Source organism: Fusarium odoratissimum, assembly GCF_000260195.1.
Source record: "Fusarium odoratissimum NRRL 54006 unplaced genomic scaffold supercont1.6, whole genome shotgun sequence".
NCBI lineage: Eukaryota > Fungi > Ascomycota > Sordariomycetes > Hypocreales > Nectriaceae > Fusarium > Fusarium odoratissimum.
Genome location: NW_022158692.1, coordinates 143,951 through 159,094, shown reverse-complemented (window position 1 = coordinate 159,094; position 15,144 = coordinate 143,951). Strand labels below are relative to the sequence as shown.

Genomic DNA, 15,144 nt, shown 5'->3' with positions numbered 1-15,144 from the left:
GTTTTTGTGTGGTCGCGTGGCCTGCAGAAAATCCCGCTCCTAGCACCGCACTAACAGTGCGTGCCAAGAAAGAATTTTTACAGGAGAGAGTTGAAAGGATTTTGCATTATGTGTACAGCTTACTGCTCTCGGGTAAGTGGAGCGCCCCTGATGTAGAACCTTGTCGTAACCGAGGCTATAAGCAGATGACTAGTCCCAATCCAGGCACGGATGCTCTTGTGCCGCTCCTGTTAAGGCTAACGACCATCGCCCCTCAAACTCAGTCGATGTTGGAGTGCAGTTTCTTCCCCGGATTTTCAAAATCACCCCAGACACGTACAGTATGCAGCACTCCGCATTTGTACCACGTGCTTGTGATGAGATTGGACCACGCTCGTAAGACTTGCAATCTTGCCACTTCGCGACTGATATTTACCGTCTCCTCACACCCAGGCTGGCAGCCTCACCTTCACGTCGTTCCCATCCAACCTATGCACGTAAAGGGCCCAGCGCTGCACCACATCGGAGCCCATCATGTTCTGTACCTGTAAGTTCAGATGTCTCAATCATAATCCTCTGACTGACTGTCATGTTTCACAAGTCCAGGGCACCGCTGAACCCTCTGATTCGGGTACACTTAAAGAATCAAAGCCCACGCGAGGTCTACACGCATGCGGCAACTGTAAGCGTCGAAAGATACGCTGCGATGGCCGACAGCCTTGTAACCAATGCGAGTCGAGGGATTTACAGGCAAGATGCGTTTACACCCAACAGATTCAACGTGTTGTGCCTTCAAAAAGGTCTGCATTTACTCGATTCGACAAGAGCTGTGCTGTCCGTGATGTGAATCTAACAATCGTGACAGAACACTTGAAAGCTTGTCCAAAAGCCTCAAAGAACGTGACGCCATTTTGAGCCGCCTTTTCCCCAATCACAATATTTCAGACCTGGCTTCACTATCGGTCCAGGAACTGCGTGAAGCCGTGTTACATGGAGGTTCGACTGATAAAGTCCTACCATCTCCCACTGACAGCACCCCTCAAAAGTCTGTTACTCAGGACTCGCAATGGGACGAAGACCGACGTGAGCGAGACCCGTTGCCTGCTGAGGCTGATGATGTCAACGCCTTGTCACTGCCGTTCGACCGACAGGCCTCTTATCTCGGCATTTCATCCATCAGGGCGGCGCTTGCAGCCATGCTTCAAGTACGGCCTCAGCTACGTGGCTTGCTAGCCTCTCGCCAGGCAAACATGAACAACATTACCAAACACGATGAGGCTCAGCCTTGTTATCACCCCCCCCAGCCCTTGTTGGAATATCCTCGCATAAAATGGAGCAGCAAAGGACAGGCACTGGTTGATGCATACTTCCAGCGCATCCATATCTTCACCCCGATGCTTGATGAAACCTCGTTCAGAACGAATTATCTGAGTAGTCAACGTCAGGATTCGCCTTGGCTGGCTCTCTTAAATATGGTCTTGGCCATGGGCAGCATCGTAGCTAGCAAGTCAGGCGATCGAGACCACTGCAAGTACTACACTGAGGCCATGAGACACCTCGACCTCAGCGCTTTTGGCAGCAGTCGCATCGAAACGTTGCAGGCCCTTGCTCTTGCCGGAGGTTACTATCTTCACTACATCAACCGACCCAATAGAGGCAATGCTATTCTTGGTGCGGCCTTTCGGATGGCGAGTGCACTTGGTTTCCATCGAGAGCCTTCGGAACAGGACGGGGAAGGCGATCAATCTGAAGCAGCAGAAGTGAGGCGACGAACTTGGTGGTCTTTGGTCTGCCTGGATACCTGGACAACAACAACGCTCGGTCGGCCCTCCTTCGGCCGTTTCTCTCCTTCGATTGATATAGAACTACCTAAGCTTGGTATTGATGGAGAAGATGGTTTTGGGCAAGATATGGGAATGACAACCCTAGTTGAGAACATTCGGTTTTGCAGGATTGCGACTGAGATACAGGACAGCTTAGCCGTGACTCCTGTTCTCAACCCTGCAGACCGCGATCGTTTTGATGAGTCCTTGATCAATTGGCATACCCACTTACCTTCCGTTCTTTCTAATGACCGAAACTGCGATGAACCGGTTCATCTTGCTCGGTGCGTCATGAGATGGCGATACTGGAACTTGCGCATGCTTTTGTATCGCCCAGCACTCTTGGACGCTACAACTATGACTCAAATGGGCCATCAAGCTGACCACGATGCCATCGAGAAGTGCCAACAACTCTCCAAGATAGCCATTGAAGATATAGCAAAGACGTGGCTGAGTCATCAGATGTCAGGGTGGAACGCAGTATGGTTTCTTTACCAGGCCACTATGATACCGCTGCTGAGCATGCTGTGGCAGCCTCAGAGCCCTGCTGTTGCTGAGTGGCGTGACCAGGTCCAGACAGCTCTCAGGCTTTTTGAGGAGATGCATGATTGGTCACTGACTGCTCGCTGCAGCAAGGGAGTTGTGAGCCAAATATTTGAAGCCAGTTGCGAATTGATGTGCCAAGGAGAGCAGTCTTGTCTTGAACCAGACATGAATAACAGTAAGTGCTTAGATCAAGACTCATACTTATGGGCAGATGGATTGGAGGTGGATGATGTATTGAATATGCTGTGTCAAGATTGGTCATGGGATACAAATTGCACCTGGACTGAAGATGGATTCGTTGATGCATGATATTAATATGTAGTTACCAGCAAGAATAAGACAGCCCGTCTTTAACCACATGTAGATGCCAACGAGACGGCTGTTCGTGGCGTCAGTAAAGATTGTAATTATATTATAGACCAAGGCATGGGCCTTTTCTTGTGAGACGTACTACACTATAGTTATTGTATTACTAACCCAATGAAGCCAATCCACTTTTTGATAAGTATAATTCCCCTGTGAACTCTTATTTTTATGCCCATAGGTGATTGATGACGCTCCTAAAAGTATAAATATGGTTTTCGTGGTAGGTTACCTTGGAGTGATTTGCCCAGGACCCGAGTTGAAGCCCGGCTTCGAATTAACTGCCGAAGTTGGTAAAGGCCAAAGACTAGTCCTGATTTCAAGGGAGATGGGCTATGAGACATGCTTGGCACCGTATAACCTCAATTCTGTGGCGGGAGACAGCGCTCTGAGAGAAGGTTCACATGCTTATCTGATGTGTTCAGGAAGTTTAGCGCGTAATTCTTGACCAGGTTTAGCCGAGGGGCTTGGAATTCGACCAGGATAAAGTTAAATGACCAGGGCATCGTATCGTGAACCAATCAGCAATAACCAGAGCTCAGAACGGTCCATGTTCTCGGGGTTCGGGGATTTTCAAGTAAAGTGGCACAGAGTGCTGTAACTTAAGAAACACGCACGCATCCGTTAATAGTCCTTTCTTGTCATTCATTGTCCAGACAAGCCCCGAGACATCCAATGGTCGGTAAGGCGGTCTTTAGTCCCAATATTTAACATAAGAGTAGCCAATTAGAGATTAGTTGGTACGGTATGACCTTATTCGGCATCCGTGAAGTGGCCGACTTACTTCAATTTCACATAGCCATAGTACATAAACGCGTCACTACGTCCGTTGGACATATTAGTACGATATCGATTCTGGAGTATATATTAAGCAGAATGACCTTTAAAAAATGCATACTGCTGCCTCGTTATTAAACTTATCTACTAACTTCAACAACTTTTGCAATTCAACACGCATTTATCTTCCATTATTATCCATATCACCAAATCACCAAATTCACAATGGTGAACTACTATCAATATGAACCTTCGCTGCCCGCGTCCATTATTTTCATTATCATCTTCGCCATTTCATCAGCAACTCATCTCTTCCAAATCTTCAAGACAAGGACTTGGTTCTTTATTCCATTCCTGATAGGCTCGCTCTGTACGTCTGCCTTGAGCTAAGAAATTCTATTTACCAACTGATAGATTGAAGTTGAAACCACTGGCTTCATTGGCCGTGCCATTGGCGCTGACCAGGCACCGAATTATACTTTTGGCCCATATGTTATGCAGACTCTACTTCTGCTTCTAGGGCCGACGTGCTATGCTGCGTCAATTTACATTATCCTAGGCCGGCTCATCCAGCTGTTAAAAGCAGAAAAGCATTCCTTGATCAGGCCCAATTGGCTGACTAAGATCTTTCTTCTTGGCGACATAATCTCTATTGCGCTACAGGGAATCGGTGCGTTTGGACTGCCTCATATTCCATTTCTAGCCACGAAGATAGTTCTGCTAACTATTTGCAGGTGGAGGAAAGCTCGTCAATGCTGATACCCCAGATGACAAAACGACAGGAGAGAATATCATCATCGCCGGATTGACGGTACAGATTTTATTCTTCGGTTTATTCATTACTATGGCAGGCCTGTTTCACTTCCGATTTCTCAATTCCAAAGCTAGAACGTCTAGCCTTGAAACCAACGGGCAGAGGTCTTTGGTAGTGATCTACGTGGCAAGCGTGCTAATCCTCATCCGTTCTCTCTTTCGTATGATTGAATATATTGAAGGGCATGATGGGGAGCTGCAATCCAAGGAAGTCTACGTTCTCGTCTTGGATGGTATCCCGATGGTCATCGCAAGCATCATGTTCAACGTTCTCCACCCCTCGAGATTCTTGGACATAAGTTCAAAGGATGTCACCGATTCAGAGGCCGAAGCTCCTCTGAGCTTATGGCAGGACCGTTCATTGGGAACAGTCGTGGGTAGAGGGTCAGAGGCTACTAGCAGCAGATAGGATGCTGATAAAATGGCTATGGGAAGTTAAGATACTCTGGGGAGCCATGGTAGCCATTTTGCACCATGCCACTACATAGCCACCGTTGGGTCCAGGCTTATCCTGACTCCCGTGGTATAACGCAGAAATAGAGTTTAAAGGCAGGTGGGGAAGCTTAGACGCTCCGCCACAGCCGGGGACTATAATAATTAAAACATTATCATGAAATTACCTACCAACCTTCTCTTTTACTTTTTATGCAGTTGTGAATGCAAACAATAAAACCATCTGCTAATCTGACTTTGCACTTATTATCATCAAACTGTTGGCAATGACTGAAGTCGACCCTACATCCACAACGCCAGCTCCTTCACGACGTCGGGCACATCGCAAGTCAAGGATGGGCTGCAAGGCATGCAAAAGAAGTCGAATCAAGGTAAACATCCTTGGAGGGAATATCCGCGCTATGAGTTAACCCTTTTGAGTGTGACGAGACTCGTCCGGTCTGTAAAAACTGCCATAAACGAGACGCGTTTTGCGAGTATCTTGCCACGTCTCAGCCAAGTCATTACTCTGGAAATAACGTGGAGATTATTCCAAAACAAACACAATCTTCTGTTGAGCCCACGCCTTTCGCACGCTCTTGGCCGACAACTCGGACGCGCATCAGTCTGTCGTTGTACGAGATATTTACTGCGCGAACTTCACCAATTCCAGAACACCTGTTCGAACTCCAATTATTACAGCACTTCATTAAAATGACGAGAAAGACAACCAAGGCTCAAGCTACCTGGTCATTCTGGATCCTAGAGCAAGCCACCCAGTCAACTAGTGTCATGGATGCGATTCTTGGTACCTCTGCATCTCATCTTGAACACTTGAGCAAGCACAAGGCAAAACTGTTATTAATCTCACATAGATACATGGCTCGTGCAATAGAAGTCCATCAAAGGGATTTGAATGGAGGTTTGAATCAATCCAACACCTCTAGAGTCGCCGCGTCCTGCGCACTTATCTGCATGCATGCCAACCTGAAATCATACTCTCTTCAAGGCGATAGCGACCAACGCCAGCCTTACGACTGGTTTATATCGTCCCGTAGGGCTATAAACCTCTTTAAAGGGGTCCCGTCAATGATCGAAAACCCCTCTATTGGCCAAGAGTTCTCAACTCTCTGCCCCGTCATTCCCTACGAGATCCAACCAAACCCTTTTAGCTTTTTACTCCATTGGAACCCTCCATCGACGTTATTTGACCAAGAGGAGCTCAACATTTGCATGACGGCAGTAGCCCATCTCTCGTATATCTATAACAAACTGGATACTGAAAAGCCTCTGCGATTTCCAGTTACCGTTTCAGATAGCTTCGTCAATCTCGTTGCAGCAAAGAATCCTCGGGCTTTGGCTATCTGTGGATATTTCTTTATGGTAGTAAAGCTGGGGCGACAGATTTGGTGGATTGATGGTGCGCCGGAACGAGAGTTTGATCTGGTTATGAGGTGTTTGCCACGAGACTGGTGGTCAGTTATGGACTGGGCCGTTCGAATTTTTCAGTGGAAGGATCGGGGTGTAGTATGATAGATACCCACGTTAACAATCACCATATCACAAAGGATGGCAAATAAACAGGGTCTAATTGGATGAGGTAGAACGGGGACTTTCTTGAGGCCGACTATGTTAATAAGAAGTGTGGATAGTAGTCGCATGGATCATAGCGTTAGCAGTGATGTTAGCGTTGGGATCTTGTAGTACTGAAGTTGAGTGTTACCTGATAAAATACAAAAGCATTGGATCGTCCAATGTGCTTAGTTACCAGGCCAAATCTGCTTCGGCACTGAAACTCTCCCTTTTTAACTGAGAGCACAACATGGCATCCTGATCATACATTCCAGTTTTCATCGGCCCGACCACCTTGGGCATTGCTGGCAAAATCTCTTCACCCAACTCGACTTCTTTCTTCCTGTGCTCCATCACATGCTGTATAACCGCATTCTGGAAGTGTATGGGTCCCGAAGTAGAGTTTCTTAGTGGTTGCCAAGTAGTTGAGGGTTATAGATAGGCAGCACTGACCTGTTCCTTATCTGGATGCAATTCGCCACTAACAAACACTCCGCCTTCTGGATTGACCTATGCGGACTCGCATAGTTCTTTGTCTTCTTCTGAAACCTATGCATAGACGTCCATGGTGGCTTTAAAGCATTATGTTAAACCAGGAGTATATGAAATCTTAGTTTAAATAATTACATTAGGAATATCTAGGCTAAGAACTTAATTTAAAAGCAAAAGATTAAATAGTTCTACCTCTCTAGTTACCAGCATAAGTACAGCATCTTGTCTTTAATTATATATAAATTCGGACTAGATGGCTGTCTACGGCATTCTTAATAACTGCAAGTATAAAGCTAAATAACTAACTTGAGACAACCTTCTACTGCGCTAACAAAGATCGTCAATGTAATTAACAACTAGTCGCGCTCGTCGGATAGGAAAAAGCCTATCATCACAACTATGTACGACAATAGAAGGATGCTACCTTTAAAGTAGTTGCTCCTTCCCTCGTTCTGCATGAATCCATGTAGGAACACGGAAAATATAACAACAAACATGTCCCACTGAGGAAATACTAAAGGGAATATTTCCTCCCTTTGCAAAGATCCAGGTGAACGAAACACTGCCGAAAAGAAGACCAAAGCAGGTATCTGAAGGAGACATACCTGGAGAGTGTAGGCTGAGCCGATCTCCACCGATAATGCGATACTGCCATTGGCGGCAAACAAAATGGCGTTCTGTATCTGTCAGCACCTGCTCGGTGGAGAGTGGTAAGTCCAACTTACCCAGATTTCTGTTATGTTTGGTATCAGTGCAAAAACAGTCAGTCCTAAGAGTTTTTCCTCGATGTAGAATTTCTGAAGAATGGTATCCACGGCATCGATAAGGATTACAGCAAGAATGCAATAAAACAAAGTCGCCATGAGAAGTATAAGCAGGCTCTTCCTTCGGCTCCAGTTTGGGACATGGCGCGTTGTATCTTGGCAAATTGGTGCTGTCTCTCTATTTCGGGGAAGCCGAGTCCCTGCCAGTACTTGCTCAGTCTCCTGACTGAGTTCAGAAGCTTCAGAAATTGCCTCGCATCTCGTTGGCCTGATGACCCCAGATGATGGTATTCTTTGATTCTTCCTGAGGTGAGGAGGTCGTGGATGGACATATGGAAGGTCTGCCGCTTGTCTCTGGTGTCTTTGGTGGAAAGGAATCGGTAGCCGCTGGTTAGAAGATTCACCAACGTGCGTGCCACTACCGTCGTTCCAGATCACCGTTGAATGCGTGCGCAAAGTGAAAAACAGCCCGATGACATATGCTAGCAAGAGTAGAAGAGCGCACAGGTAGCTGAACGGTTTGAGTATCTTGTCGTAAAGGGAACTTTGCAAGTCCAACGGTTGGGTCACAGAACACGTACGACAACTGGTACCAGGTGCTTGTGAATCAGGCAAGCTGTGTGTACAGCTTCCACACTTCATGACGTAGGTACCGTAGATTGCGTAGAATATTGTAGGGCTAAATACACCCATTATTGCAAAGAGAAGCATCGTCGAGGTGACACCAGCAGACTTTGCATTGAATCGTTGGGTCTTCCGCTTGAGTGCACCGAAGCACATAGACAGGCCAGGAAGAAAGAGGACACCGGCTAAAATGCTTCCTATGATACAGCCTTCGACTAGTTCGCTTTTCCCGTGTTTAAGAGCAACGCAGTAGAATATGACCTCGAAAATAGTAGAGAACAGGGCATTAACGACAGCGCTAGTGCCCATAGATGACTGTGTCGATATTGAGGCCACTGCTTGACCAATGACATAGACTAACGGAATAATGCCCAAAAGGCTACCAAGAAAGCACATGCTAAGTGAAAGGATCATCGAATGGCTGGGGAAGAGTTGGAAAACAACCAGACAATCAAAGGCTGTCAAAATGGCAATCGCCATTAGATTGATGAGAACAATGTTGACACCACCGAAAGACTGCTTCCATGAACTGGGGTCAACGAACTTGGAGCTATAGAGTAGAACTGTATCCTGTGCTTCAATGGTCGATAATGTTGACTTAGACCTGCGCGCGAACGAAATTTGCAGAGCGCAGCTTCGGACAATTCTCAACAAGCGAACCAACATACGTGCCGTGGGTAATGGAAGGACCAAGCACCAACAGACCATGGCCACGAGTAGAAATATTGGTAAAAGGAGAAAATATAGAACAAGAGTGAACATAGTTCTCTCAAAGCTCCATTGCTTTCGGAAAAGAGAAGACTTGGGCAAGTTTTTAGGCTCCAGAGGTTGTTGAGTAGTCGTTTCAGCTCCCAGACTAACATCTTGACTACGATGGTCATGACCGTAACTTAGGCTCGGGTAGCATAAGAGTTGGTCATTCTCAGAGCTGGCACCAAATTGCTGGCCGTGATATGATGTTGAGCCTTCTCTCTGGCTTTCTGGGACGTGAAGACTGCTGTTTCTGTATTTTACTGACTTGTCGAAAGGATAGAAGACGAATCCTGCCAAGCCATAAAGGACCCGGCCATATGTTGGCTGGGTTTGCGTCCTTGAAAGTGCCATGCAGATGATCCCGCAGAATAATACCAGGAGACCTAACCACCAGCCAAACAACAGTGTCCAAAGAAGGTTGAAGAAGAAAATCCAATTACCGACGTCGTGGCCGGAGATTGAGCCGTCCTCGCCATTGGGTTTTGGATTTTCCTCATGATAGAGTGGTGAGTTCCAAATTCTGATACCGAAGGGATGTGTTCTGTTGATGACTTGCTGGCGGTCCTCTTTAATAGTAACGCTATCTTGATCTCTGTCCGATAGGTTCTCGTCCATTGTTTCGAATGAAGTCTTTGTCACTGTTGCTCGAAACCGGTTATTGTGCCGTGGAATGGATATCCCGTCTGAAGGGGCGAAGTCCGATGGCGTCGACTGTCGGCGAGTTGCACGGCGACGTGATTGGTAGAGGTAGTTACGGGCACGAGTCCAGTTCAATGTTTCTATCTCATCAGTTTCTGAAACTGGGCGATTGAACGGACAGGCAGCATTCGCGATGGGCGGTACATGTGGTGGCATAACGACGCTCAAGTGACGAGAGAGAGCATTGATAGTTCTTGGAAAGAAATTTGGATTTGCTAATACAAGGTTATAAATAATCCCTAGAACTTCAAATAGCCCGGAAAGACTCTGGATAGAAGAACTTTAGCACTTGATTCATGTTGGCAACTTCCTTTTCTCTAAGCTTGTCATCCCAACTGAGGGCACTCCAGTGCACATACGTGAGCTTCGAAAGTTGACAGCGGAGTGAGCGGATCAATTATCCAGACCCTCATCGCGCAGCAGCAAATCTGGTACTCTAGATTGTAAAAATGCACTTTTGTGTCAAAATGGGGGAAAGCTTGTCAGGGGCTTGGCATAGCCACTGTGGTACACCTTTTCCCATAAATGCCTCTCGCAAAATGAACGTTTACTGGCGACTCACGAGGTGACAAGCATGACCCATATTGTCATCAGTCAAATGATATGACACATACCCCGTTAGACGCGAGATGATTACTCCTAGTACAGAGGAAAGAGGCCGCTTGACAGAGGGGTGAGGTTTTAATTACTTCTGGATCAAGCAAGCCGAGAGAAAGACCAACGCCCCTGCTCGAGTTAGGGCGTAAACGGGAATTAATTAATGACATGACAAGGTCCCCACACAAGCTAACGCCGTGCATGAGCGGGCCACATGGTATCGTAGTAGTCTTTGAGCTTGATGACAAGCTGGAAACGGTACCTGAACGCTACAAAGCAACCCCCGCCAAAAGAAAAAAGATCAGTCCCCAAACAGCATCGCTTTGGCCCAATTCTTTTCTTCACAAATACGAAGCAAGCAACAGTGAAGATAAATGCCTCATACACCGTCGAAAAAGTCGAGACAAGTCCTTGCATGACTCCGCCCGGTAAATTAAATGTCACAAGCCTCGCTTTCTGTCAAGTAGAAATCAAGCTTTGAGCTGAGACAAGGATTCCATACTGGAAGATGACATCCCTGCTTATTGTCCGAAACCTGGTGGTGTGTGCACGCTAAGACTCCTATCACTAGAGGTTTTGGATGTTTGTTTCTGGCGCTAAAAAGCTTGTCTGGAATAAGGCCTAATTCAGGCAGAGAGGTGCATCCATTAATCTGGGTGAAAGGCTTGGCATATACTCTTCCATATTGTTATGCGAGAGGATATTGGCTTTTGTAGGTAATGATAGTCAGCGTAATGCTTCTCTGAAAGAACGGCGAGTCATCTTTCCAATCCGAAAATCTACGCTTTCCCCTCTTTCCCCATTTTGCTCTCATCCTCTCCTACTATGTCTAGACCTGGACTGGTGGGCTGCTGTTGTCCTTCATGCACTCATAAAATGCTCAGACTGCGCTGGCTGACACTGATGCCTTCGTGCCACACTAGTTTCTGGCCCCTTCCGGTGCTAGGTTGGCCGCAGGTTCGCGGGCGCTGACAAAAGTACCCTGGATCAAGTGCGGCCGCCAGCATCTGACCCTAAAACCCTTACTCTCTCCACATCATACGCAGTAAAACGCCAAGAATTATCGCGTACGTCATAGACCGGAAAACACAAAGACAAGCTTGACATATGACAGAACAACACAGCCTCAATTCCTATTGCAGCCCACTAGCCATGCATTGAGCGTTGGCAAGCTCGGCTTTCACAAAACCAGCCGCAAAACCTCCCCTTCCCAGACCCCCTGCTTGATGCTTGAACTTTAGAAGGTGTTGTGGCCGATGCAGGTGCGGTGTATCTGTTGTTACCAGAACCTGGTAACAGCTTGTCTGATCGACATAACCTCTGCGCTGTGGTAAAAGTTGCTTAGCTGTTCTGTGCCCTCAACACACGTTGAGTAAAACTCGAAGACAACAGCACTAGTCTCTTCGAAAACCATAATTCCTTGCCTAATTTTCGTAATTGTCCACTCGCTTAGTTTCATGCCATTGCAGGAAGGAGGTTCTCCAATGACTGTGACAGGCACAATATAACTGGGTGTCGTTATAGAGAGAGAACAAGGGCCATGAACTTTGAGAATGTTTCCAGAGTCTGAGTTGCCAGAAATCTTCTATATGGTTAATAACTTGAGTATTTCAGAGTGCAAAGTCTGCTGTACCTTCTTGTTTGCTATAAGTGCCTCCCAAATTGCGAGCCTGGCGTTATATAGCTTTTTATCACATTTCTGCAGCGTTGATACTTGAGGAGTACTGCTTTTCGACCACTCCGCTTCCCGTAGACATATTTTTAAGTTTGACAAGAGACCGGCGTCAATGTCAAGTAGGTCTTGTTGGTTATCATGGAGCATACTGAAAAGTGCAGAGCAAAGAATTGATTGGGAGTAGAAGCGATCTAGCAAGGAGAACAAGCATAAGATTTGACCATAAGTCTATGTATCGACCTTTATCCGCAAATGACGACTGACGTATGGTGCGACTTACAAGAAAAAGCTACGCACCAGGTTTGCTGTTTGTAAGTGGAGAACATCATCACAGGGCAAGGACATTTTCTAGGTACCTTTGAGGGACCCAAAATCCAACGAGTATGTAAATCATGCTCTCGATACCCACCAAAGGGATGGGCTAGCCACTCTACATCAATAATCGACATCTGCACTCGACCCTGTCCACCTTGCCTTGCATAATCTGGCATTGGCGCAGAGTCACCAAAACCCCCTTGTCTTGGAATATTGCGCAGCCCACGCTTCTTCTCCGATCATTTCCTTGGATTAATTCACCGAAGGGTAGAGAAAGGCTCCCACCCTGCACAACTATCAGCAGATATTTCGACAGCGACAAGAAGGCATGTTACTCACCCAAATATGACATAGCAAGCACACATCAATGCGCCCTTTAAGCCACTTGTCTTCAGACTCGAGCTCCCGTCGTTGAGAATTAGCAAGTTGACCAGGAGGACTGTCCCAGCCAGCGTCACCATTTCGAATGTATTAAAAGCAAGGTCCAGATCTTTCCGCATTGCCCATCCTGCCATAACGGTCAAGGGTGAAATGCAAAGAGCAATCTGAATAGATGAACCGACAGCGACAGCAGTAGCAAGATCGATATTGCCTCGAATAGCTACCGCTACCACGGTGACATATTCTGCGACGTTTCCGACGATTGGAAGAATGACCAGCCCGATGAGTGGTTCAGATAAACCATCCTCATGCGTGATATCGTCTATAGTACTTACGAGGAATTCACCGCACATGGACATCAGTAGCGAAGTGATTATAAGCATAGCGACAGGGGCTTTCCAGTCAGCCTCGGAGTGCTCAGCATGTGACCGAGGATGCACTAGTTGATCCATACTAAGGCGATGTTCTCTCAGTAGGTGAAGGGCAGTGGCATGTCGACTTGCTCGACTCATAGACGACTCCCGACTTTGAAATCCTATACTACTGCTGACCGAGATGGAGCGAGAGTGCGTTCGAGAATTTAGCAGGGGCTGATAAGAGTTTGGTCTGGTGTAGCTGCTGCGGGGTGTCTCTCCACTGCGGCGGCCTCGATCCATCATCATATCGCCAACGTCGCTCGGCTCAACGGTTTCCAGTTCAGCAATATTGTTGAGTTTGTAGATCGAATCACTTCTGCGTTCTCGGTCTTGGTCATCTGCAAAACGAATTGTTCGGGATGGCAGGTGCTGTGAGCTGAAAGAACTAGAGCCGAGATCTATAGACCCAGAACGATAGTTAGTAGAACTGGTTGAACCAGTCTCAGGATCATAGGTCTGTGATTCAACATCATTCCCTTTTACAGGACGAGATCTGATTTCATGGACAAAGTACAGCACATAAATGAGTAATACCATAAGTGCTGAAATCCTGCTCATCTTGAGTGTCGCAGCTTTGTTCTTGTCCGTCTCGCTGACTGTTTGCGCAAATGCCGTCTGCAAAATGTTATTAGTTGCATGCAGCTGATACACGTCAGCACTTACTGGCATCAAAACCACGAATACAGAAACAAATAGCAAGCAAGCAAGAAGCTGTCCCTCGGCTGTATTGCACAAAAGATCTACGTCGGTTACGCTGCCTGCTAAGAGGGCGGAACCCAGAACCAAGAGCAGGTTTACGAGTATCGATCCAAGGATTGAGGCTTGGACTATGTATATATGGTTGTTCCTGAGAGCAATTCTGTTTTGGTCAGGATCCCTGATTACCTTCAAGGTCTGCTTCTATATCTCAATCACTTACACGCTGTAGATAGAATGGGTCAGCTTAACAACTTAAGGTATGGTGGCGATGACAGTGGACGTACAACAGGATAAGCTCTACCAAGTTGCCGAATGTGATATTCAGCAATGCCCCAATTGTATCACCTGCCTTGGCCGCAATAACCTCCGTTGCATCCGTGAGGAGAGCAGATAAAGGCACGATCGCGATGGTGTTGCATGTGAAAGTCAAGACTGGACCTGCGTCAGCCATATATGTCGCAGTACCAGCAACAACAAATATCAGCAAACTGTTGACCCAGGAAGACAATAGCATCGCCCCCAGCGATGATGTAAAGCAGGCCGGGGTCTCAAAACATTCTGGGCAACCCGGTAGACATGGTACTGGGATGACTGATTCGTGAGGTCGAGATCGTCGGCGTGCGATATGGTTGACAGAGTCATATACATGTCGAAGTCTCTCTGGTACTGGTAAAAGTGAATTGGTCAATGGCCATAGTAGATGAGGGATGAGTCTATACGGTGATACCTTGGAACCCACGGATCGTGTGCCAGATGGTTTGATGAAGTCTTGACTCTGCAGTAGACGATACGACAGATTGGTTGCTGTGATTCACACTGGTGCAGAGAGGGTCGCTGTCATCACTGGTTTCAGAAACAGAAGAGTCATTGCCTGGGATCTCGACCTGGGAGTTGGATGATACTGAATCCATACGGAGAGAAAATGCAGATATTTCGGTAATCTCGATATTGAAGCATAAGGTTTAAGGTTGCAGGAGCTCAGAGAAGTGTGCAATTTTGTTAGGGAATAGTTTAATCAGGCATGCAATTAAACTTCCCAATCTCCCATAAAGAGGTGAGGGATTTTCCCCCCTAGTTTTATGTTCTTAACACTCTCTCATTACTAAAGCAGATCCCACGACTTCTGATCATTCCCCTCACACCGTTGGCAGGCTTGTTATTATCTGCTCCCCACCATCAAAATCAAGGATCGCTGCTTCACCACCACTTTAGGGTTAATATGTACAGCAAGTCGTGTTTACGTGACCAGCGCTCAAGTGCGGCAAAGCAAGGAAGCTAATAGATATGTTTTACATATTCTTAATCTTAAACATAACAATGAGATGCGGTGTCACACGACAGGATTGTGAGGGGAAATAGATGACAGAGGAGGCCTCCTGGCCGTGGGCGTAATAGTTGTTAAAGGTATGCACACACCCCCCCCC

The 15,144-nt window shown here is 46.8% G+C and overlaps 5 protein-coding genes across 9 annotated transcripts; 3 read left to right on the top strand and 2 right to left on the bottom strand.

Moving 5' to 3' along the window:
• The first annotated feature begins 279 nt into the window (after positions 1 to 279).
• Positions 280 to 2,904, top strand: FOIG_04640 (uncharacterized protein). Of its 5 annotated transcripts, XM_031202932.1 has the most exons (4): positions 280 to 375; positions 433 to 526; positions 581 to 779; positions 845 to 2,904. In XM_031202932.1, the coding sequence occupies exons 2-4, from the start codon at positions 514 to 516 to the stop codon at positions 2,655 to 2,657; spliced, it is 2,025 nt and encodes a 674-aa protein (XP_031066511.1). In that variant the 5' UTR covers positions 280 to 375; positions 433 to 513; the 3' UTR covers positions 2,658 to 2,904. The 5 variants fall into 5 exon arrangements, with proteins under 5 accessions (XP_031066511.1, XP_031066513.1, XP_031066510.1 ...); XM_031202934.1 differs by having other exon boundaries at positions 581 to 2,904; XM_031202931.1 differs by having other exon boundaries at positions 280 to 526.
• An 809-nt stretch (positions 2,905 to 3,713) lies between these two features.
• Positions 3,714 to 4,710, top strand: FOIG_04639 (uncharacterized protein; the record flags this gene model as incomplete). The annotated part of the gene is made up of 3 exons (XM_031202929.1): positions 3,714 to 3,858; positions 3,910 to 4,158; positions 4,223 to 4,710. 3 exons carry the CDS (start codon positions 3,714 to 3,716, stop codon positions 4,708 to 4,710), a joined length of 882 nt encoding a protein of 293 aa, XP_031066508.1.
• Positions 4,711 to 4,929: 219 nt separating this feature from the next.
• FOIG_04638 (uncharacterized protein) lies at positions 4,930 to 6,391 on the top strand. The gene is made up of 2 exons (XM_031202928.1): positions 4,930 to 5,125; positions 5,175 to 6,391. The coding sequence occupies exons 1-2, from the start codon at positions 5,021 to 5,023 to the stop codon at positions 6,264 to 6,266; spliced, it is 1,197 nt and encodes a 398-aa protein (XP_031066507.1). The 5' UTR covers positions 4,930 to 5,020; the 3' UTR covers positions 6,267 to 6,391.
• A 655-nt stretch (positions 6,392 to 7,046) lies between these two features.
• Positions 7,047 to 9,793, bottom strand: FOIG_04637 (uncharacterized protein; the record flags this gene model as incomplete). Its single annotated transcript, XM_031202927.1, has 3 exons — positions 7,047 to 7,058; positions 7,403 to 7,474; positions 7,523 to 9,793. 3 exons carry the CDS (start codon positions 9,791 to 9,793, stop codon positions 7,047 to 7,049), a joined length of 2,355 nt encoding a protein of 784 aa, XP_031066506.1.
• A 2,766-nt stretch (positions 9,794 to 12,559) lies between these two features.
• On the bottom strand, positions 12,560 to 14,234 carry FOIG_04636 (uncharacterized protein; the record flags this gene model as incomplete). Its single annotated transcript, XM_031202926.1, has 3 exons — positions 12,560 to 13,636; positions 13,685 to 13,880; positions 14,005 to 14,234. 3 exons carry the CDS (start codon positions 14,232 to 14,234, stop codon positions 12,560 to 12,562), a joined length of 1,503 nt encoding a protein of 500 aa, XP_031066505.1.
• Positions 14,235 to 15,144: the final 910 nt, after the last annotated feature.